The 23,775-nt window shown below is 40.1% G+C and overlaps 1 protein-coding gene across 1 annotated transcript; it reads left to right on the top strand.

The window, feature by feature from the left end:
• The first annotated feature begins 797 nt into the window (after window positions 1-797).
• On the top strand, window positions 798-22,939 carry MASTL (microtubule associated serine/threonine kinase like). Its single transcript, XM_063303482.1, has 12 exons — window positions 798-1,012; window positions 1,866-2,003; window positions 2,806-2,945; window positions 3,611-3,699; window positions 3,965-4,071; window positions 4,754-4,898; window positions 9,807-9,979; window positions 14,152-15,366; window positions 17,646-17,781; window positions 20,621-20,734; window positions 20,819-20,920; window positions 21,560-22,939. The coding sequence occupies exons 1-12, from the start codon at window positions 824-826 to the stop codon at window positions 21,715-21,717; spliced, it is 2,706 nt and encodes a 901-aa protein (XP_063159552.1). The 5' UTR covers window positions 798-823; the 3' UTR covers window positions 21,718-22,939.
• The last annotated feature ends 836 nt before the right edge of the window (window positions 22,940-23,775 follow it).

Genomic DNA, 23,775 nt, shown 5'->3' on the forward strand with positions numbered 1-23,775 from the left:
CACTTCGCCCGCGGCCGTGTTAGTGAATGAAGGATCTGGTGCTTTTAGGTTCCACCCGTGTGCAATGAAGGCGGTTTTATCTTCATGGATTGTTTTAATTTTAAACCGGCTTAAAATGCGTTTGCGGAGGAAGCAGTATAACGTGCTGGTTTTTCACCTTCGCTCCGGCAAACTAACAGTCCTCTTACAGTTGAACAGCACTCTGTGTGGAATTGGGATGATCAAGGCGACCTTCGCGAGATGATTAGTGCTGGACTAGCTCTGGAGAGCCCCATTTTCAGATTAAGCCTCCCTAGCTGACTTTGTGTCGCCACAATCTCCAACCCTCGCAGGGTTCCTGCGGGGCTATGAAAGCCGCCTTGAACTCCTGATTATACGTCCTCGAACACTAATATAGATGAAAGCTGGATATAAATTTGAGGAATAATAAATACTTAATTTCAGGAATAATAGTAATAATACAGCTTGACAGATCACGCTTGTTCCTAACATCTTTTGGAGGCAAAGATAAAACGACACCCAACCCAAACAGGCACAGTTGCGTGGATTTCTTTCGGATCCAGAGGGTGTCGCTAGGAGAGCGCCCGCCCAGGCCAGCCCAGCCCAGCCCACGGCAGGAGCGGGGAAACCGGAAGTGTTGCGGATGAGTCCGGCCCCTGTGAGTTGCCGTGGTGGCTAATACGTCGTGCGTCCTTTCGGGTGACGGGCGACGTGCGGAAGCAGGGGGTGGGGCTTAGCTTTGAATTGTCGCGGGGCGAGGCCGCGGTTCGGGCTGCGCGCCGGGGGGCCCCGGAGGAAAAGGACGGTGGCTGCGGCGCTCGTAATGGCGGAAATTTCCGCATCCCGAGATGGTTTGAGAAGGGAGAAGGAGAGCGGCGCCTCGTGCGGGAGGCGCATCACCGTACCCCAGCCGCCCTCCATCGAGGATTTTACCATCGTTAAGCCCATCAGCCGGGGCGCTTTCGGGAAGGTTTATCTGGGTCGCAAAGGCGGAAAGCTCTATGCCGTCAAGGTGAGGCACCCGCGGGTGGGGCTCGCTGGAGCCTCCGAGCAACTGCCGCGGAAACCAGTTAAAAATGGAAGCCCAAACGCTCGCTTTCATTTTGGTTGGTCATAGGCTTCAATGCCAAGTTAGACATGTGATAGTGGAACTGAATTGAAAGTTGCAAAACATTTGGCATGAGGGGACAATTTACAGTAGAAAAATGTCGAGCAGGAATATGGATCCTTCACTTTTCCAGCATTGCTTTTTTCCACCAACCGCTGACCATCTCTAGGTACTTTGTGTAGCATAGAGAACCCTAAAGACTAGGGTAGTTGTGGGAGAAAAGTGGCAGTGGCTAAAGAGTCAAGCATCTGTCCCCTATGTGCTTCTATCCTGAAAATCATGTCATCTCATGCCCCTTTGTAGATGCTTGATCCTTCCAAATTGCTTTCTAAAATATCAAGTCCCTTAAGCATTTAGCTGGCCTAGACCAAGCCAGCAAACTTCATTATTGCATCAGAAAAGGTAATCGGTGGCAGCTAAATGAACCATGATATACATGCCTAATCGTTCTATGGATTGGGTTTAAATATAGGTAACTTTATAATTAGGTTTAGATCCAACTCTGACTTTTTAGTGGTGATTGAAAGTGTACACAAAAGCTTAAGTCCAGACTAAGTGATTTACAGTACAATTAATACATTAAGCCATGCATCATGAGAGTTTGTTTTATTTGGTATTTAATGCATGGGATATTCTGCAAGGATCCTTACTGAACATTTGTGAATCATAGGCATAGGGAAAAAGTAACTTTATAATGCATTTTTCTTCAGTGGAGAAGTATGATCCATATATTACCATTTGCATAATTGTTTTACAGGTGGTGAAAAAGGCTGATCTGATCAATAAGAATATGGCCCATCAGGTACAGGCAGAGAGAGATGCCTTGGCTCTCAGTAAAAGTCCTTTCATAGTACACTTATTCTATTCACTTCAATCTGCCAACAATGTCTACTTGGTGAGTAACCTACCTGCAGTATCTTAAGAGATTCCAAAATGCATGTTTCAGACTGTTTTAGAAAACCTTATTTCTTTCAAGTATAGCTTAACTGTTGTTTCAACCTATGATTTATTTTTATAGTACTGTCCAATGTCCATATCACCTCTTGTTTGAATATCAGCCTCAGTTCCAATTTTGATCCAATATTTTAAAGCTGTATTTGTACTGAATATCTGGTTTTGCCTGCACTGTGTCATGTTCTAACTTAGCCTTTTATAGACATTTCTCAGATGCAGAAAACAAATGAACATTTCTGAGTTTGGTATATGAACTATATCACTTTTCTTCCCTCAATTGGTGCCCTTCAGAAGTACTGGATTTTAATTCATATAATTCTAAGTCAGATTTGTTGAAGGCACAATACATATGGATGGGAACTGAATGGGGTAATCTGAAATAAATTGTATCCTAAAGCCACAGTTTCCTGTTGGATAATCCACAGTAGACAAGGCCATCTCTGCAGACAGGGCTGTCTCAGACAAGTGTACAGAGTTATGATTTTTCTGGTTTTGCCCAGCTTTTGAGTGGCAAGGTTTTAAAGATTATTTAACTGTTTTAGACCTTGAAACATCAATAACACTTAATGTGATAGAAAAAGCATTGATGATACTCAGTGTTTTGCCTCTGGAGTTTAGCAGGGCAATTGGAATGAGCTCTAGGGTTATACAAAAGATTGGAGAGCTCATGTGGGCCAGATTGCCTATCTCTGCTCTTAGCTAAATTAGTGTGTGAGTTTTACTAAGTTGTTTTTCATTGGCAGGTAATGGAATATCTTATTGGTGGAGATGTTAAATCTCTTCTTCATATATATGGTTACTTTGATGAAGAAATGGCAGTGAAGTATATTTCTGAAGCAGCACTGGCTCTTGATTACCTTCACAGGCATGGGATAATCCATAGGTAAAATCATGCTATGCAGTTCTACTGCTGGATTCCATCCAATTTAAAATTGAACATTTTCAGTTAGGTCGAGGAGTTTTCACAGCTTCAGAAGGTTGGAACTTGACTCATCACCTATAATTACTTTTGTGGCAGACCTGCTGCTTTAAGACTCAAGTTTAATGGATTTGGATCTGCTTCAAACAAAAGGTTTGGAGCATCTTTTATCTTATGTAATTTGGAATGCCATTTCAGGAGGAGAAAATTGAGATCAGTGCCCTCCTCTGAAATGCAGGGATAGAGTACACACATACACAAGAAGCAAGGCATTTTAAGAGGATTTATTCTGATTGCTTTGGTAATAAACTATAGAAGTATTGCTGGCCCAAAACTGAAAGGTCAGCAAGGGCATTTGTGTATTCTGTATGTGTACTTAGTAGAAAGGTTCACTTCCACTTAACCACTTATTTAATGTATTACTCTGAGCCAGCATAGATATCTAGGCATAATAATTATATTGTATAAAATTTATTTGGGAGCAGAGTATTAATGTCTTTAAATGATTATATCATTCTCCAATCTAGTCTCCCCTCAATGTACTAGAATGGACAGTGAGTGATCATCAAGTGGGGAAGGTGCATTACACTAAACTATTTATAAATATTTCATTTTCTTTTTATTACTAGAGACCTAAAACCAGACAACATGCTGATATCTAATGAGGGTCACATTAAGTTGACTGACTTTGGACTGTCCAGAGTTACTCTGAACAGAGGTGAGCCCTACACATCTCTATGTATTTATGCATCTGTGTATGGCAGTTCTTTCAAAATACTTCTTTAACATTTAGTGTTAATTGATATGCCCAATTATACTGTTATTTGTATACTGTTATTTTCAGTTTAAAACAGTAAGTCTGCACATAGTCCTTAAAGAACCCAAGAATAATGAAAATTAATTATTTTCTTTGGTTGCATGTTTTACAAATACTTATTAAACTAAATTATAATTTAGAAACTAATGATCGTACTTTTTTTCAGAAATAAATATGATAGATATTCTCACTACACCATCGATGTCTAAATCTAAGCAAGACTATTCTCGTACTCCTGGACAAGTATTATCTCTTATCAGCTCTTTTGGTTTTGTAAGTATTCAAAATAATGTGTTTATTCATTTCGTTTAACTTATGAGATTACCATAAAATGAATTTCTCAAGGCTTCATACAGTACTGTTTACAACACAATAAAACCATTATGAGGACAAATACACAACATAAAATGAATCAAAAGATCAAAATTTATGAATGTAAAACTTTAGCTGACACACTTATCACCTGTATAAGAATTAAGATCACCCTGCTGATATTGTTGGAGATTGTATAATGAAATACTTAAGTCTGGGACTATAGAAAAATCTGACTAGGACCCAAAAATAGCAGTGAGGATACTAGGTGGGAGAATACAAAGAAATTCTACTAAATTACATGAGGTTTTTAACCATTTGAACAATTAACAAATCCCAGCATTTTAGCTGACGTTGGTTTCTGAGCCTTGAGAGAGCCTTCCACAGCTTGTCATTAACATATCTAACATTCAGTAGCATGGTTAGTGGAACTCTGGTTGTTGTGTTAACTTATCCATAGGGCATTATATTGGGAAAAAGCTTGAGATTGTGTGTGTGTAGTTTGTCTGTCTATCATCTGTCAAGTTACTGCAAAAATACAGATACCCAAGCATATGTTTGGGTTCAGAAATTATAAACTGCCATGTCTGTGATAAATTTGGATATGTGTATCTACTGAAAAAAAAAATTCTTACTTTCACAGTATACTCCAGTTGAAGGGAAGGGGCCTGTGCACAGTCCAAGCCCTGTTTGTGCAGATATGTCTCAGCTCTCTCGAGGAATTGCTTCTCCCCTATCTGTCAGCTACAAAGATTACTCTATGGCACCAAATAAGCTTCTGAGAGCATGTAAGTATCTCACTGGAAGAATTTCCTATATCTTTGTGATCTTACCCTTTTAAAGATACTGTGTTTGTGTAGAAAGGGCCATTGGGGTGGGTGCCCCACTGTTGGAATCCTATCCAAAATAGGCATATCCATTGCTCACCTTGATGCCATTTCACATCTGAGTGCTTTAAATTCAGGTTAATTCCTGAATGATTCTATGTTACTTTATGGTTATTGTTGTGGAAAAAATAAATCTACCAAACAAAATGGAGACTGCACATTTCCCCCCCTGTCTTTTAGATATGACCAGAGTCAAAACACAGTTCATCTCTTTGCCTAATCCCATCAGTCCCAAATTGACTCTCCCTGCTCCCAGACAAAGCCTATATATAGATAATCCCTCTATATAGGTAGTCCTTCGAAAAAGACACACTGCAGTTCATCTGTGGACACAGAGGTGGTTCTGCAGTCCCAGTCTGGAAGTGCAGAGTCTAGCACAATGGGGGCACTGGAAGTCCATTATTGTAATATCTATGGGTGTTATTCTGTAACACCACTCACGGTTTTCTATTGGTGTTTGGTGGCGCCTGTCTTCAAAGCTGGTGGAGGCTTCATAGCACAGGGGTTGGCAGTGGCTTCTGTCAGCAGCCACAGGTTCTAGTTCCCTTGGTTGGATGTCATAGTGATGTAAGTTTCCTTCACAGCATCTTTGTAGTGCTTTCATGGATGACCTCAAGGTCTCTTCCCAGCCTCCAGTTCACCACAGAGCAAATGGCAAGGCATATGGTCTTCATCCATTCTGATGACATGTCCCACCCAACGCATCTGGGCTCTGATATTTAGGGACTCAGTGCTGGTGGACTTCGCACGATCCAAGACCTTGAGGTTGGACACATGGTCTTGCCAATGAATGCCATGGATGGAGTAGAGAGCGTGCATGTGAAATTTCTCCAATTGTTTGGTGTGTGGTTGGTATAGAGTCCAGGACTCACATCCATATAAGAGTGTCATGAGTACTGATGGCTAGCAGGAGGGGGCCCCTATCCAGGGGGGAAAACGCATGCGTAGTACTGAGGAATTAAGTAGCCATTCAAAGAGACACAGATCAGACCTGCCTTAACTTTTGCGGTTTATCTGTCTGGGTTTTCCCACGCTTCTTCAGTTCGTTAGGATTTTCGGTCTTATGTAGCAGTAATAAACACTAGAGACCTGCTCCTCGTCTCAGCGTGATTCCTGACTGTTAGGACAAAGAGAGAAGGAATAAGCACAGCTCTGTAGACTTTAAGCTTTGTGGAGATACAGACATTGTGTTAACTGAGTACTCTAGTATGCAGCCACCCCACAGCCTGGCCGGCCTTGCTGATCCTGGAGTCAGTTTCTTTGTCCAAAAATTCATCAGTTGAGATGATACTTCCCAGGTATTTGAAGCTGTTTATATTTGTCAGCTGGGTGTCATCAACAGTAATTTTTGGTTCTATGGGGTATTTGGCACGGCTGGTAAAGTACTTCAGTCTTTTTCAGGCTAATAGGCCGAAGAGCATAGCAGCATCTGAGAATTTGTTCAGCATCAAGTGTAGATCACTGTCATTGTGTGCCAGGAGTGCGCAGTCATCAGCAAAGAGGGTTTCTTGAATCACTGTATGGAGGCAATTCATCCCAGCATTCAAGCAGTGAAGGTCAAAGAGAGCCGTCCAATCGGTACCTGATGTACACTCCCTCCTTCAGATCCTGGACAGCATGTGACAACATGTAAGTGAAGAACAGATTGAACAGGACTGGGGCTAGCATGTAACCCTGCTTCACCCCATTGGAAATGGCAAATGAAGCTGACGTATCACCATTGTGAAGGACCTGTTCTGTCATTCTGTCATGGAGTAGCTGAATCAACTTCAAGAATTTCCTTGGGCATCCATAACGTTTCAAGATCGTCCAGAGAGCCTCCCTATTTATAGCATCAAATGCCTTTGTCACGTCAATGAAGATAGCATAAATAGGTTTGTTTTGCTCGATGAGCTTTTCCTGGACTTGTCTCATAGCAGATGCCATGTCTGCTGTACTCTGTTCTGGCCGAAAGCCACGCTGCACCTCTGGGAGGTTCTTTCCGAGACAGTGACAAGTCTGTTCAGGAGAATGTGGGCAAAAATCTTACCTGTGATGGATAGCAGTGAGAAAACCCTTTATTTTCTACAGTGTGATTTGCTTCCCTTATTTTTATAGGGAGCCACGATGAGGGCATCACAGAAGTTGTCAGGCATCTCCCCTGTGAATCAGAAGTCTTCCAAGATGTCTTGGAATGCCTGTAAGGCGTTTGGGTCTAATCTTTTGTAGAGTTCAGCAGGAATGCCATCCTGCCCTATTGCTTTATTTGAGCTCATCTGCAAGATTGCTTTCTTGATCTCATCAGTAAAGGGAGGCAGGTCCAGGGCACCCAAGATTGGCAGCTGAGTAATCTGCTGTAAGACATCAGGATCAACTGTGCATGGCCTATTAAGTAGGTTGAAAAAGTGTTCAGCCCAATATTTTTCAGTCACTCCTGGTCTTTGATCATGTTTAACCCATCAGATGACAGCAAGGGGGAGTCTCTTGATTTAGAAGGACCATGAACTGACTTTATAGCGCTGAAGAACTCTCTGGCGGCATGCATGTCTGCATAGCATTCCACCTGTTCATCCTTTCTCTGCCACCACTCGTCCTGCATTTCTTGCAGTTCTGCCTGTACGTTGGACTGCGTCTATATTTAGATGATGGCTCATTCTGCCATCAGATCTGCATAGGCCTTGTTCTTGGCCTGGGAGGCTGCTGAAATGGTTTTCATCAAACTAGTCTTGATGCACCCGGGTTTTCAATCTGAGTACAGTTGTTGCAGTCTGTGTGATGACATCTTTAAACTGCAACCACTTTTCAGAACAGGTTCCTACAAGCAGTAAATTGCCAGAGAGTTTTTCATTAAGCACATCTTGAAAACGGTGGACTTGGCCTGGGTCTTGCAGTCTGCCAATGTTGAATGACATTGGTTGCTTACAGCGTAAAACGGGTATGTGCAGGTTGAGGACCAACCAGACCAGCCTGTGATCTGTCCAGCACTCAGCACCTTGCATGGCCTGGGTGATGGTGATGTCTGTAAGGTTGTGCTGACATACTGTGACATAATTAAGTAACTGCCAGTGTTTGGATTTGGAATGCATCTAGGTTGTTTCGTACTTGTTTGCAAATCCCCATGCCTCCCAAGGACTCGGTCCCAGTTGTTGCTGTCCGTCCCCACCCTAGCACTGAAGTCACCCAGAATGATGAGTTTGTCCCTGGTGGGGATTGTTTGAATAATCTGGTCCAGGTCTTTGTCTGGACTCGTGAGAGTTGGTGTGTAGATGCTGACAATGATGTACCAGGACTTGCTGAGAGGGAGGCAGAACTTCATAATACATTGATTTATTCCAGTAGGTAGAGTAGAGATGTTCTTCAGCAGAGCAGTTTGTTTGCAAAACCTACTCTGTGAGTCCTGCTGTCAGTCTGTGGTTTCCCTTTCCAAAAGAACGTATATCCACTTGCTGCTTCCTGTGATGAACCTTTGTCTGCAAGCCTGGTCTCACTGACTGCAGTGATGTCAATGCTATAACGGCGAAGTTCGGCTGTTATGAGTGCTGTTTGTCTTTTAGGACCTGACACCTTGTCTCTATCCAGCAATGTGAGGGTGTTCCAGGCTCCGAAGATGAGTTTTCTTTGATTTGTTTTTCTTGATATTTGACTGCTAAGGAGATGATCTGCCAGCCGCAGTTAGCTAGCCAGATGTTGTGGGGCAGGCAATCTTTAGGGTACTTTTTCTAACCCTCTCCCTCATGTGAGGGTGGGCAGTGCTATCCCAAAAAGGCTGCCCAGTTACCCTGGATGCTGCTGGATGTCTCTGCTGCCCCTGGCAACGTGATGAATGACCACTGGTCCGAAGGCCGCCCACGTACAGGTTTGTGACTACAACTGCCAGTGGTCATCTCCACCTGTTGTTTCACCACTCTCCCATCGCTGCAGGGCTTAATGAATTAGGTTTGGAACTGAGATGAATTGTAGATGCATTGTAGACGAAGATGAATTGCACAACAGAAACCTGTGCGTGATGGAGTGTTAAGTGGAGCAGCTGTTGTACAGGGGCACTCCCACTCTCTTGGCAGAAGGGACCGTAATCCAGTGGCACAGACAGCCATTAAGGCTGGAGACCTCACCTGTTGCAGGGGATGGCCAGGATGTCTAAGCATCTTGTGTTCTTAGCGCTCCGCAACACCTGCTGGGCCTGCCTTCTTGACTGTTGGACCATTGATCTGTTTCCTCCACTCAATCTGCCAGGGCCAGACTTCACACGCTGGGATAGAATTCACCCCAGTACACAGACAAGGAGCTGCATAGCTTCCCAAACAGGCCAGCCAATCAGATCCTTGTAGTCCTCAACTTCTATAAAAATCTTTGCTTTTCCATTGTCCAAGGTCCCTTTCTTGTAAAGCAGGCACTCAACAATTGCAATAGACATGGTTCTTCTCCTCAGTGTTGTGCTCCTTCTTCAGATGGAATCCACAACAATTTAGGTTAGAAATTTGTGTTGGTGTGGTTTATGTGGTTTATTATTATTTGTACTATACACTTTCTAAATGAATGTAAACTTATATTTTACTGTTTCTTGCCTTTTGTACTTTTAGTAGCTTTTTAAACTGCCAGAAAATTCTTATAATTGAGCAAATTTAAAATAAAATAGATAAAAAGATAAGTTGCACTAGAAAGAATTTTGAAGGCAGGAGAGAAATGTCTAATTTATTCATTTAAAAGAAACACATATTATTTATTTGAAGTGGTTTTGCTTTATGGCTCAGTTGAAAAAGCCTTCATGCTTTCATTTGCTGTAAGTAAGCATTTTATTAAAAAGACAAAAATGACCTGTTCCTTTTGAAGGCCTTGATTCTTCAGCTGTTATGCCTGGAATGCCTGTAAGGAGTTTAACGCCAACTCTGCTTCAGTCCAGAAGAAGGCATGGGACATCCAGTGCCAGTAGCCATTCCCGGACCCAGCTGTCTAGTATGGAATCTGAGTGCTGCAGCAGCCCCAGGTGGGAAAAGGACATCCAGGTTAGGACTGCTTCTTTTCTGAGTGTTTGCTTCTTCTTGACTTGAACGATTCTCTGCTGGGATTGGACAACATTTCAAAGGCTTTTAAAAATTGTTTTTCCAAGTAGGGTAGCCTTACAGGGAATGGATAGCATATTCTGATGTGGAGATAGAACTTTTAGTTGTTTTGTTGGCTATATTTTTGGTTCTTCAAATGTCAGGCAGTTCCTTCCTATCCTGATACAAACATTTTCTAAAAGTTGGTTCAGGTGATTGATAGCAATGTTGGGTTCACACACCCATCTTCTGCCAGTTTTGTCCCCTCAATACATTCCATTCCTATGCATAAAATACAATTCCTCAGTTAGTAGAGAACATGCCTATAGAAGCAAGATTCTCCAAGGCGAGCAAAACATGCTCTATTTTCAAATAGTATCTGGATCTTAAAGCTTATGGTGATTGTGTCTTCAAATTTATTTATTTATTGGTTAGATTTATATCATCTTTCTTCCAGGAACTCAAGATATCATTCGTAGTATTCCGGTCTCCAATTTTATTCCCATTAATATGGGAGATTGAGGCATATTTCATAATTTCATATATACAGTAAATAAATAAACTGGCTTGTATGATTGGGTGGCTTGTGAGAAATAGAGACTGCCCCGTAGTAACCAATGAGTTTCAATAGCTAAATGTGGACGCGAAGCAAGGTCCTCTACATAAGCAGGATCTGAGTATAAGAACAAGTATTAGCTATTCTCTTGATCCTACAGTACTTTGGGGGTAGGGAAGGAAAAATGTATCACTAAAGTAAGTTTCCAAGTTGTATGCCTCCCAGTAGTTGTGTTATTTCTTCAGTTGCTTCCGACTCTTCGTGACTTCATGGACCAGCCCACGCCAAAGCTTCCTGTCGGTCGTCACCACCCCCAGCTCCCCCAGGGATGAGTCCATCACCTCTAGAATATCATCTATCTATCTTGCCCTTGGCCCCTCTTCCTTTTCCTTTCCACTTTCCCTAGCATCATCATCTTCTCCAGGGTGTCCTGTCTTCTCATGTGGCCAAAGTATTTCAGTTTTGCCTTTAATATCATTCCCTCAAGTGAGCAGTCTGGCTTTATTTCCTGGAGTATGGACTGGTTTGATCTTTTTGCAGCCCAAGGCACTCTCAGAATTTTCCTCCAACACCACAGTTCAAAAGCATCGATCTTCCTTCTCTCAGCCTTCCTTATGGTCCAGCTCTCGCAGCCATATGTTACTACGGGGAATACCATTGCTTTAACTATGCGGACCTTTGTTGTCAGTGTGATATCTCTGCTCTTAACTATTTTATTGAGATTTGTCATTGTTATTCTACCAAGGATTAAACGTCTTCTGATTTCCTGACTGCAGTCAGCATCTGCAGTAATCTTTGCACCTAGAAATACAAAGTCTTTCACTGCCTCTACATTTTCTCCCTCTATTTGCCAGTTATCAATCAAGCTGGTTGCCATAATCTTTTTTTTGAGGTTTAGCTGCAAGCCAGCTTTTGCACTTTCTTCTTTCACCTTCATCATAAGGCTCCTCGGTTCCTCTTTGCTTTCAGCCATCAAAGTGGTATCATCTGCATATCTGAGATTGTTAATGCTTCTTCCAGCAATTTTAACTCCAGCCTTGGATTCCTCAAGCCCAGCTTGTCCCATGATGTGTTCTGCATACAAGTTGAATAGGTAGGGTGAGAGTATACAGCCCTGTCGTACTCCTTTCCCAATCCTAAACCAGTCCATTGTTCTGTGGTCTGTTCTTACTGTTGCTACTTGGTTGTTATACAGATTCCTCAGGAGGCAGACAAGATAACTTGGTATCCCCATACTGCTAAGAACTTGCCACAATTTGTTATGGTCCACACAGTCAAAGGCTTTAGGATAGTCAATAAAACAGAAATAGATGTTTTTCTGAAACTCCCTGGCTTTTTCCATTATCCAGTGGATATTGGCAATATGGTCCCTAGTTCCTTTGCCTTTTCTAAACCCAGCTTGTACATCTGGCAATTCTCGCTGCATGAATTGCTGAAGTCTACCTTGCAGGATCTTGAGCATTACCTTACTGGCATGTGAAATGAGTGCCACTGTTCGATAGTTTGAACATTCTTTAGTGTTCCCCTTTTTTGGTATGGGGATATAAGTTGATTTTTTCCAATCTGATGGCCATTCTTGTGTTTTCCAAATTTGCTGGCATATAGCATGCATTACCTTGACAGCATCATCTTGCAAGATTTTGAACAGTTCAGCTGGGATGCTGTCGTCTCCTGCTGCTTTGTTGTTAGCAATGCTTCTTAAGGCCCATTCCACCTCACTCTTCAGGATGTCTGGCTCTAGCTCACTGACCACACTGTCAAAGCTATCCCTGATATTGTTATCCTTCCTATACAGGTCTTCTGTATATTCTTGCCACTTTTTCTTGACCTCTTCTTCTGTTAGGTCCTTGCCATCTTTGTTTTTGATCATACCCTTTTTTGCCTGCAATTTACCTCCAATGTTTCTAATTTTATGGAAGAGGTCTCTTGTCCTTCCTATTCTATTGTCTTCTTCCACTTCCATGCATTGCTTGTTTAAAAGTAATTCCTTATCTCTTCTGGCTAACCTCTGGAATTTTGCATTTAATTGGGCATATCTCCCCCTATTGCTGTTGCCTTTTGCTTTCCTTCTTTCTTGGGCTACTTCTAGTGTCTCAGCAGACAGCCATTTTGCCTTCTTGGTTTTCTCTTTCTTTGGGATGTGTTTTGTTGCCGCCTCCTGAACAATGTGGCGAACTTCTGTCCATAGTTCTTCCGGGACCCTATCTACTAAGTCCAGTCCCTTAAATCTGTTCTTCACCTCCACTGCATATTCCTTAGGAATATTAGTGAGCTCATATCTAGCTGATCTGTGGGTCTTCCCTAATCTCTTTAGTCTGATCCTAAATTGTGCAAGAAGAAGTTTGTGATCTGAACTACAGTCAGCTCCGGGTCTTTTTTTTACTGACTGTATAGATGTCCGCCACCTTTGGCTGCAAAGGATGTAGTCAATCTGATTTCGGTGTTGTCCATCTGGGGAAGTCCATGTATAAAGCCGTCTCTTAGGTTGTTGGAAGAGAGTGTTTGTTATGCAGAGTGAGTTGTCTTGGCAAAATTCTATCAGCCGATGTCCTGCTTCGTTTTGTTCTCCCGGGCCATGCTTACCTGTAATTCCAGGTGTCATCTGACTGCCCACCTTAGCATTCCAGTCTCCTGTGATGAGAACAACATCTCCTTTAGGCGTATTGTCCAGTAGGTGCTGCAGATCCTCATAGTACTGATCAGCTTCTGCAGCATCTGTGGTTGGGGCGTATATTTGGATCACTGTGGTGTTAGATGGCTTGTCCTGAATTTGAATTGAGATCATTCTGTCGTTTTTTGGATTGTATCCAGGTGCTGCTTTAGCCACTTTACTATTAATTATGAAGGCTACTCCATTTCTTCTGTGGTCCTCTTGTCCACAGTAGTAGATCTGGTGGTCATCTGATGTGAAGTGGCCCATTCCAGTCCATTTCGGTTCAGTGACACCCAAAATGTCTATCTTTAATCTTGACATCTCACCAATAAAAACATCCAATTTGCCCTGGCTCATAGATCTTACTCCCAGGAGTATATCTATAAATATACTATTTTATTTTTAGTTCAGTGTTACACAAATTGAGTTTATTTATTTTTTTAATTTATTAAACCTCCATTACTGCCCATCTCCCCCAAGAGAGGGGGACTCTGGGTGGTTTACAATAAAATCAGTTAGCGTTAGTAGTAATAAGCATTTATATCAACCACCATAAAGATGGTTTTGTGCATGGATGTGAAATTGCACTAGGAAGCTGTTGTGATTAGGGACACTCTCTTTCCATTCAGTTCCAATCAGAATTAGAGGCTCTTTCCATCTGAAATATGGCAGACAGGCCCTACATTCTGCTGCCTAGAATCTGGAATGTCCAGAGGCCTGTTCTTTGGAAACAAAGACTTGCCTCTTTCAGCAAAAGTGCTATTCCAAACCTTTTAATGCTTTTTAGATTTACATATTAGTTCTTCATCCTTTGTTTCGTTCTAATTTGGTTTTAATTTTAGTTATTCCAGTGTGTGTAATTACTTTATTTTGGGGTTGGACTGGAGTAATGTTTGACTGTTTAGTTTGGAACTACTTGGTTTTCAGGAAGCAGAAGACTTCTGCCCTGCTGCAAGTCAAGTGAACGCAATGGAGAAACGCGAGTGTACTGATACGCTGCTTGTCAACAACACTAAAGCCTTAAAGCAAAAGTTGCTGGAATCTGCTATTTCCCCTATTAGTAGTAATGACTCTGGAGACCGGCATGATGGAAGGAGTGAACTTTTTGACCCATCAGATATTTCTGAAAGAATTTGTGATATGAAAGATTTAGTCAGAAAATGTCTTTCAGAATACAACAAATGGGAAGAAAAGCTTTGTACAGACAACTCTGCTCAATCCAAGGAGGTAGCAAATCCTTCTAACTGTCACTTCTCCCATCTGGGCTTGGACAATCTCATGAAAGAAAAGAAAGAGAGACCAGTGTTGCAGAAGACTGGTGTCAAAAGATGCTTTGAATTAGTTGACACTAGCCCTTCTCAAGAACATATCCTTGTGAAAAAAAACAATGGCGAATATAAGCGTGGCTGTAAAATCATTGAGATCCCAAAAAAGCAAAGCACAAGTTTGACAGCTGAAATCTGTTGCTTAAAACTTGAAGGGTGCATGCAAGAGACCTGTGCAAAGGAAAATCAAGCAAAGGATTCCAGTTGTACAGAACAAAACAAAGGGAACAAACCAGGGACCCCTTTAATAGCTAAGAATCTTATGAATGAACTAGATGCAGATTGTGAAAAGGATGGGAAAAAGGAACACATGAACTCCAGTTTCTTATGCATTGATGATGAAAAGCCTTTAGCAAGCATGAGCATGGACTCTGATTTATCCCTTCCAGAGGTCTCTGCTGCAGAGAACCACTTAGAAAAACACATGTTTGATTTAAATGGGAGCATTAAAGATGTCCCCCTTGAAGAACTAAAACCAGAAGCTATGTTAGCAACATCACCTTGTTGCCCCAATGGTGAACCAATGCTTCCTGTCCAGGAGAGCAGATCCCTGGATCACAATCAAGATAAGAGTTTGAAATACATTACAGAAAAGCACACCAATGTTCATTCTTCACCAATGGAAATGCTGAAGGCACTTACAAAAAATATTGTTGCATTCCGAAGTTACAGCAGTCCTATCAATATGTCTAATATGTCTGAGCCTTCAAAAATTAGTATGATATCTGTAGAAGGAATGGATATCTCTGCTTGCAGTGGTTCGTATCCAATGACTGTTACACCTGCACAAAAAGGGACAACCTACAGGATTTATCAGGTAGGTATTCAACGAGCATATTGAACAGTGCAATACAGCATCTTAGGACACTTCCATATAAAGAGTTGCTTAGCTCCCACTGGTATATATGGTAGAAATCCCTCAGTTGACAGGAGTTTCATGAAATTTGCAAATGTGGCCAGTGATGGGCAACTCTCAACCTTAGATCTGTTTTTTATGGATCTTCAAGGTCCCTTTCAACTCTTACATTCTATTATTTATAATTTCATTTCAAGGGAAACTTACCATTATAAGAATTTTCCCTGGAAGCCTTGGATCTCTGAGTTGCAGAATGTGACAGGACTCTTCTATTTAGATAAACTTATATCAAAAATTATTATAGACCTTTCTTAGCAGAAATACAAACCCTGGGCTGCTTCATATTTAACTCTTTTAAAATATGAATATTAGTCTGAAAATGGTTTGTATGTTGGTATCACACCCATTTTGCTATTCAAATATGTGTGAATTTATGGAAAATTATGTTACATAAAGTTGGCCATATACTTGTGCATATTCTTTCAGTTTCAAGATCTCTGGCATTTTTATAGCCCATTCATGTGATGGGTTACCTTCCTTAAGATGGTGCCATCCAGAAGTTGGGGATTATAACTCCCACAATTCCTAGTATGCACACCCCACAAAATTTTTGAGGATGTAATCTCAATACAGGGACGCGGTGGCGCTGCGGGTTAAACCGCTGAGCTGCCGATCGGAAGGTCGGCGGTTCGAAACCGCGCGGCGGGGTGAGCTCCCGTTGCTCGTCCCAGCTCCTGCACACCAAGCAGTTCGAAAACATGCAAATGTGAGTAGATTAATTGGTACCGCTTCGGCGGGAAGGTAACGGCGTTCCGTGAGTCATGCCGGCCACATGACCATGGACGGGTCCTTAGGGACAACGCCGGCTCCAAGGCTTAGAAACGGAGATGAGCACCGCCCCCTAGAGTCGGACACGACTGGACTTTACGTCAAGGGAAACCTTTACCTTTACCTTTACTAATCTCAATAAATCTGGAAGAAAAGCTTCTGTAAACTGGGATCCAAACTAAGTTACTTGAATTTCTTCTCCATTGAAGTCAATGGGAAAATTAGTCACGACTTAAATCTTGTTTTTACTGGAACTAAAATTCAGCTTATTCAGATTTCTCCATTTCTTCAATGCCACCTGAAAAAACAGAACAGACAAGATGTTAGCATGCAAGAAGTGTAGCTGAGCCTTCTTAAGTTCATTTGTTTAAAACACAGAGTTTATACCTGGATGTAAGGCAGCAGATAGAAGCATCAGGTTTTTAATGGATTTACATGAATTGCATGTAAAATTAATTCATAGAGGGCATTATTAAAACACATCATTTCAAAATAAAGTGAAAGATTTAACACATCATTTATATCAGCCTTCTCCTGTCTGGGACCCTCAGCTGTGTTGGGATTACAACTCCCAGAATTCCCATCTTGTACAGCTCTTAGCTGTGCTGACTAAAAGTTAAGGAGATTGTGGTGCCAGATTAGAGGAAAACAGGATGCTTGATGTACTGTAGCCTTTGAAAAAAATCCTGCAATATTTCTTTTGTTTAAATGTTTGTATGATTTTAACCTTAATACTGAATTTAGATTTTTCTTTTATCCACTGAGAGTCAATGAATTGGAACAGCATAGAAGCCTGAGTAATAAGTAAATGCTACTTTTAGTTTTATGGTTAACATATAGCTCAAGGCTCAAAACTTCTTGTACTTTCCAGATGGGTGCATCTCATGAGTGGCATTAAGGATTTCATGGCCAGTTGTCATTTACGGTTTAAAGTGAAACTTTGATGGAATCTATAAAAGTCTTGGCACAGAACCAAAATAGGCAACCGATGGATCCCTCATCTGTTTGATGCAACCCATGAAAACCCCAGAATTGTGCTGCCAAAATTAGGTCATTGACTTTTGGCAGCCCAAAACAATCTGGTTCAGAATAATTGTTTAAGACATTTCATTTGCATTTTTAAAAAATCTCCAATCCTCCCCCAAAGGACTCAAGAATCTGCCCAACTTTTCCAGTGACATCCCTTAGTAATAATATAGTCCCTACTTATTAAAACTTGGGCCACAAGAGAGGCATACAAGAAAACCCTTTTAGTCTGAGATAATTCTGAGTGTTTTAGAATTGCATAAGATGCTTCATTGCTGATAAGGTGACTAGGCTCCTTAAAAGCCACTCATCATTTGAATCAAGGAACAAAATATATGCTGAATATCTGAACTTATATCTGATGTAGTATTTATTTTTTGAATCAGACTCCTCAGGGAAATGTTGGTACACCCTACAGGACCCCAAAAAGTGTCCGAAGAGGGGCTGCTCCAGTAGAAGGAGAACACATTTTAGGAACTCCAGATTACTTAGCACCTGAACTTCTCTTTGCAAAGACTCATGGTAAACAAACTAATTTTGACTGGTTATGGATAATTACATGTGTTCATCATTCACATTTTTCAGTCTTGCGATAGATTCTGACTTTTTTAAATCCTTAATTATCAACCTAATGGAATCCAGGATTTAATCTTAAAAACCCTTTCTTCCTTCCACCCAGAATATCACCATTGTCAAGAATTCACTTAAATTTAGTATATCATTTGAGAGTAAGGTAGTTCAGTCTTACAGACAAAAAAAAAGAGGGACTGGATGTGGACTGTGGGTGATGAAGTCCACAGATCTTAAAGTTGCCAAGGTTGAAAAACACTGGTCTACCTTCTTAAGGCCCATAATAGTTGCTTGTTATAATGAAGAGATAGCTTAATCCTTCTTGGGAATCAAGTTCACAGAGTACACCAAGTTTTTATATGAAGTCAACTATTGTGATTTATTAAGTATTGTTTATTAACCAATGATATGTACAGAGTTAATTGTGGTTCATTCCATAAGCAATGGTTAAAAAATTTAGTATCCATCTATGCTGCAGTTTGAACAACTGAATGATTGGGAAAGGCTTTTTTTTAAAACAGTTTCTTATAGAAGTGTTTGAAACTAATTTATTCTAATTCAAGATGGTTCAAATAAGAATCAAACCATGGTTTCAAATTTTGATGTTAACTGGCTAGATGTTCCTAAATTTGCAGCACTTCAGAATTCATGATGAATATAGGATTGAAGTTTCCTTGAGTAAAAAATATTTCATATATGTAAAAAAAAAAAAAAAAAGCCAGAGAAGCTGATATAGTTTTAGCTATCTCACTGATATGTATAGATCGGGGGGTGGGGGGGATGTTACATTCAAACATACAACCCACCAGTTGTAGCCTGAAGTGGTCCAGAAGTACTTTCCTTTGATTCTCAGAAATATAAAACTCTCCCTTATGTTCTGCCTGGGTGTGAATAAATAGACTATGTACTCAACTAGTTTAAAATAAAATTCCAAGAATATCTTAAGGAAGAATATTTTTCTTTGAAAAACTGCTAATTGGTGGTGAATTCGGTATTCAGCATTATCAGCCTTTAATAAGTGAATGCAACGTGATAAATATACCAAATGTGATAAATATACCAAAATGTTTACTTAATTTTTTTTTACATACAGGAATTCAGACCACTGGTAAGTTTGTTTATAGCACTTCACAAAACAAAGTTCACATTGTTCGAGACAAATATTGAAAGGTATATAGAATGAGTTAGTTTATATTTCCAGAGGGGTCATTTTGTTAGTCTAGTTCAACAAAAATAAAAGTGCGTCTTACAAAGGCTAACATCCTTAATACAGTACGGAAAAATCCACATTCCTTCATTACAGGGTGGTGGTGTTTTTTGGGTGGGGAGGGGGACATATGCAATGTTGACCTTTCTTCTGTTCTCCTTTAAAAATATGCTGTGTTGCAACCTGAAAACACTGCTTTCTCTTGTATTCCAAAGTTCACTTTCTCCAGTGATTTGCAAAGGAGAAGAGAAGCACACAAATTTATTTTATCTCTTTCTTATTGCAGTGTATAGGTTTATCACTCAAAGGTTAAAATGCAGTAGAAATGTGGATTTTGACTGCATCTTTTAATCCATAACGTTTGCCTAGGAAAATTTGGTCACTTCTGCCCTACAACAGCAGATACAAAACTGTATTTCTTGTTTAGAATGTGTATTACTCATTGACATTTTAATGCTGGGGGATACTCAAGTTCTTCTGCAACATGCCTCAAGTGATTACTGGATAACTAAACACTAAATTGAATTGTAGGGCTAGGCTTTCAAGATTTAGGAGGCTTTTTGCTGTTTGTTATTTGGGGGGGCTGCTATTTAAGTGAAAATGGATGAGGGTTCAGACATATCTCATTCTTGATCGTGTGAGTGGTTTAAATTATCCTCAGACACAATGAGTGAACCAAATGATTCAGTACTTAAGAACTTACTGAAGGATTTTAGCTGTGATTGGCCAGTGCATCCAACTTCTCTGAACTATTATCTCTGAAACAACAGGGACGATATATCTGTATCTGCACTGCATATAAGTTGGCACAGCTAATGCATGTTTCATTCCCAACAAGATGGGCTGTCTGGAGCTTTGGTAATGTAGCAGCTGGAGGATGCATGCTGCTTAATCATGGGTTTGGTGCCTCAGTAGCTTTGCCTGCTTTTGCTTCTGATTGCATATGTTTGACCAGCGCTGAATTTCATGACCTGAAAGCTCTCAGAGTAGGGCCATTAACTAGACATAGTCCTAAATAGAACTTGCCATTGAATCCAAGCTTCTCACTGGAGACTGTTTTATGTACATGTTTTTTACATGGATCTCCACAGTTATCAGATGATTTAAAAAACAAATTGAAACCTCAGTTCTGAGCTTAATCTTTGCAATATGAGGCTCTAGATATAGTAACTGATTTCCCTTTAAAGCCTGAGAAATTCAGCATGCTTGGTTTAGCTTTCCATTATGCAGTTGGCCTCTGGAAGTCACATGGGATATGGCTTGTGTCAATGTGCTTTTGTCATGAAGCATTTAGGTAAGTATTAACGTAAGAATAGTGCAAGGGAAGAAGGCAATTGCTGTTTGTCTAGGACAGTGTTTCTCAACCTTGATAACTTTAAGATGTATGGACTTCAACATGCTGGCTGGGGAATTCTGGGAGTTGAAGTCCATACATCTTAAAGTTGCCAAGGTTGAGAAACATTGGTCTAGGATGTGTAGCTATTAAATGTTACCTTCCTTGATTTCTATCCTTCCTGTAAGTACAACTTGATTTAACACATCTCCTGGGACCATGTGAATTTATTTGAACTGCTTTTATTTCAGGTGCTGCTGTAGACTGGTGGGCGCTTGGAGTTTGCCTGTTTGAGTTTTTAACTGGAATTCCACCATTCAATGATGAAACACCACAACAAGTATTCCAGAATATTCTTAAAAGGGGTAATAATTGCTTTCATCAAAACCATATCCAAAGATTCCTTATCTAACATAAATACTGTGGTACTAATTTTTGTGTGTTTCCAGATATCCCATGGCCTGAAGGTGGAGAGAAGTTGTCAGATAATGCTCAGAATGCGATTGATATTCTTTTAACTGTTGACAGTGCCAAGCGAGCTGGACTCAAGGGTTGGTTACTTCTTCACCCAGTAGCTTAGAAGCTTATAATTTAAGTAAATATCAACAGTTTTAAGTTGCATGAGGCTGCGGGGGGCATGAAAAACTTCATAAGCATTTGAAGGTTTGGGGGAAAAACCCCGCTGAAGGAAGAGCCAAACCATCCATCTTGAAAGCTTAGTGATACAGATGGTCATAAACCAGTTCAACATAATACTTTATGGCTAACAAAACAAAATCCGTTCACAGATGACAGTCTTTTATTTATTCCTTGAGTTCGGGACATCACATGCAATTCTCACTATGGTGGATGTAGACACTTTTTGCTACATTTACCTATGGAATTTACAAGTTGCAGAATTGCTTCCTGGAATTTCCAGGTTAGTGTAAAAATGACTGACATACTGATTTGACAAGAGATTATATTTGTTAAAGCATAATTTTAAATCTTACGTGCAGGGCAAAATTGGCAAACATTCTTATGAATTGTGTTTAATTTAAACTTTAGCCTGGAGATTGTTCAGATCCTTAGTTCAGGAAATTAATCCAGACTTAATTATGGAAACATCCAGAATCATAACCCAAAACCCTTAGAAAGTATGAGAAAGTCACAGAATTAAATCTAACGCATTCTTTAAATGTTCATTCTAGAGCTGAAGCTTCATCCCCTCTTTCACGGTGTGGATTGGGATAATCTGCACAATCAGACCATGCCCTTTATACCTCAACCAAATGATGAAACAGATACATCCTATTTTGAAGCGAGGAATAATGCTCAGCATCTAACAGTGTCTGGATTCAGCCTGTAGTATCAACAAAAAAGTTGTGTAGAGGATTTCACATTTATGTTGACAAAACTCCCTAACACTTATTTTGTAACAATTTCATTTTTAAAAAAGGATCTGCTTTTAACTCAGTATTTTTCAGTATAAGCTATATTGAAATGTTTAATTCCAAATAGCTTCTGATCCAAATTTTTACTCTTAATACTGCACTTTATATTAATATTATTATGTAACGTAATAGTAGTATGACACTTTCCTACTCAACAAAAATTATTTTTCTGCTGCTATGGCTATTTCTAAATATGGGGAAATGATTACTGTCAGCTATAATGGGGAAAGTTAAATGTGTAGCAACGCAGTCACCAGTGCGCCTGTAATTATAGCATGACTCCTCAACATTAGAATCTATTTGAAACTGATTTCAGGTCACTTTGAAGCTGTACTTAACTTTTGTATTTTCAGGGCAGTCCAAACAGGAAAGAGTGTTTTTCAGGCATTTGGTATAATTTATATATTACTTATCCTGCTGTTTAAACTGTCAGTATTCCCAGTTGTTTCTAATTTTATTGTCATATGTTTTCATTCCTAGTTTATCTATGAAAACTGTGGCAAAAACAAAGCAAGAAAAACTTAAGGTTTAACTGTAATGCTATGTTTTTGGATAAACTATGTTGCCATTTTAAATACTGAAAATGAAAAATGGTCATTTTTGCATTTCGGTCTGGGAAAAAAAGAATAATTGTGTATGCTAAATCAACATAGTGTAATTGCAATTTAGTGAAACAGATAAGATCAGGGGACCTTTCAATTACTATGCATTTAAAACATTGAAAATAAAAATATGTATTTGAGATACACCGTTTCTAAATCTCCTTTGAATTAAGCACTGAAGATTACTTATTGTTTCAGGTTGTACTACTGTTATAAATAAGAATTTACTTCACTTTAAATAAGCTCCATATTGAAACATTTCTTGATTTTCTCCCATGCCTCCCAGAGAGTGCCTTAAGCAGCTTAGGCTACTGCATTAGTTTAACTGTTCTGAAGCAAGATTCTTTTAACACTATGGGATCCACTTGGAACAGAGTTTCAGTCCATATTTTTCTTTAGTCTGGTTGCACAACTGAAATTTAATGGACAACTCTTAAATATTCTCAAATAACTAAAAGCTGTCACATTTATCCCTGTTCTCTACTAGCTGCTGTATCAAAGTAGTTTCCTGGCAATAAATTACCTATGATTATTATGTCTGATTCTACTTCCTGTAGGCAGAACAATTGTATTTGCAACATTATGGACACCTAGAAAATATTGGTAATTCGTATCTTCCACTGCCAAAAAAGGTCAGAGCAAATGTTCATAGCAATAGAATAAGTGATTAGGAAATTTCATGGGTAGAATATTGATTTTTGTAATATAAATAGACCTGGCTAATTTGAAATAGTGTGATACAATGACTCGTATGAAATTTGATGAACAGGCATGCGCCTAAAAGGAGTCATTCATTTGATTGCCCGTAGAATTAATCAGCTTTGCTGAGTTCCTCCTCTAATTCTTTAAAGATAAGAATGTTAAAGAATGGATATCCGGATTAACTGCTGGAATATTTAGTAGTTCCTCCAGAAATAAATGCTTCTCTTAGCTACCAACTTTTGGGAGAGACAGAATCTTGCTTCTGCCATACTTAACTGCTTTCTCTCCCCCTTCCTCCTGTCTTGGTTCATACTGGAGCTCTACCAGGGCTTTTCTATTGTCAGTAGATTGATTATTGGGATTTAGTGGATGAGGTGCCCCTTTAAACTATGTATGTATGTGAAGACTGATGTCAGAGTTCATGATTATTCTGAGAATCCTGGCATTTCCTTGAAAGTGTCCAACTAGCCTGTGATACAAGCTGGTATACAATTATTATTTTGTGTGTGCGTGTGTGTGTCTGCATGCCTTTGTACCTTTGTCAGTTTTTTACTCCTGGCAACTGCCTGCAAAGTCACTGCAGTTTTCTTGGCAAGATTTTTCGGAAGTGGTTTGCCCTTGCCTCCTTCCTAGGGCTGAGAGAGAGGGACTGGCCCAAAGGTCACCCAG

The sequence above is a fragment of the Candoia aspera genome, chromosome 4 (assembly GCF_035149785.1).
Source record: "Candoia aspera isolate rCanAsp1 chromosome 4, rCanAsp1.hap2, whole genome shotgun sequence".
Taxonomy (NCBI): Eukaryota; Metazoa; Chordata; class Lepidosauria; order Squamata; family Boidae; genus Candoia; species Candoia aspera.

What these genes read in the sequence shown, in the direction of transcription:
- MASTL (XM_063303482.1), top strand. Translation starts at nt 824, where the DNA reads ATGGCGGAAATTTCCGCATCCCGAGATGGTTTGAGAAGGGAGAAGGAG. An exon ending in CTGCCAACAATGTCTACTTG is followed by an intron (nt 2,004 to 2,805) that starts GTGAGTAACCTA and finishes TTTCATTGGCAG; the next exon opens with GTAATGGAATATCTTATTGG. An exon ending in GGTGGGAAAAGGACATCCAG is followed by an intron (nt 9,980 to 14,151) that starts GTTAGGACTGCT and finishes CTTGGTTTTCAG; the next exon opens with GAAGCAGAAGACTTCTGCCC.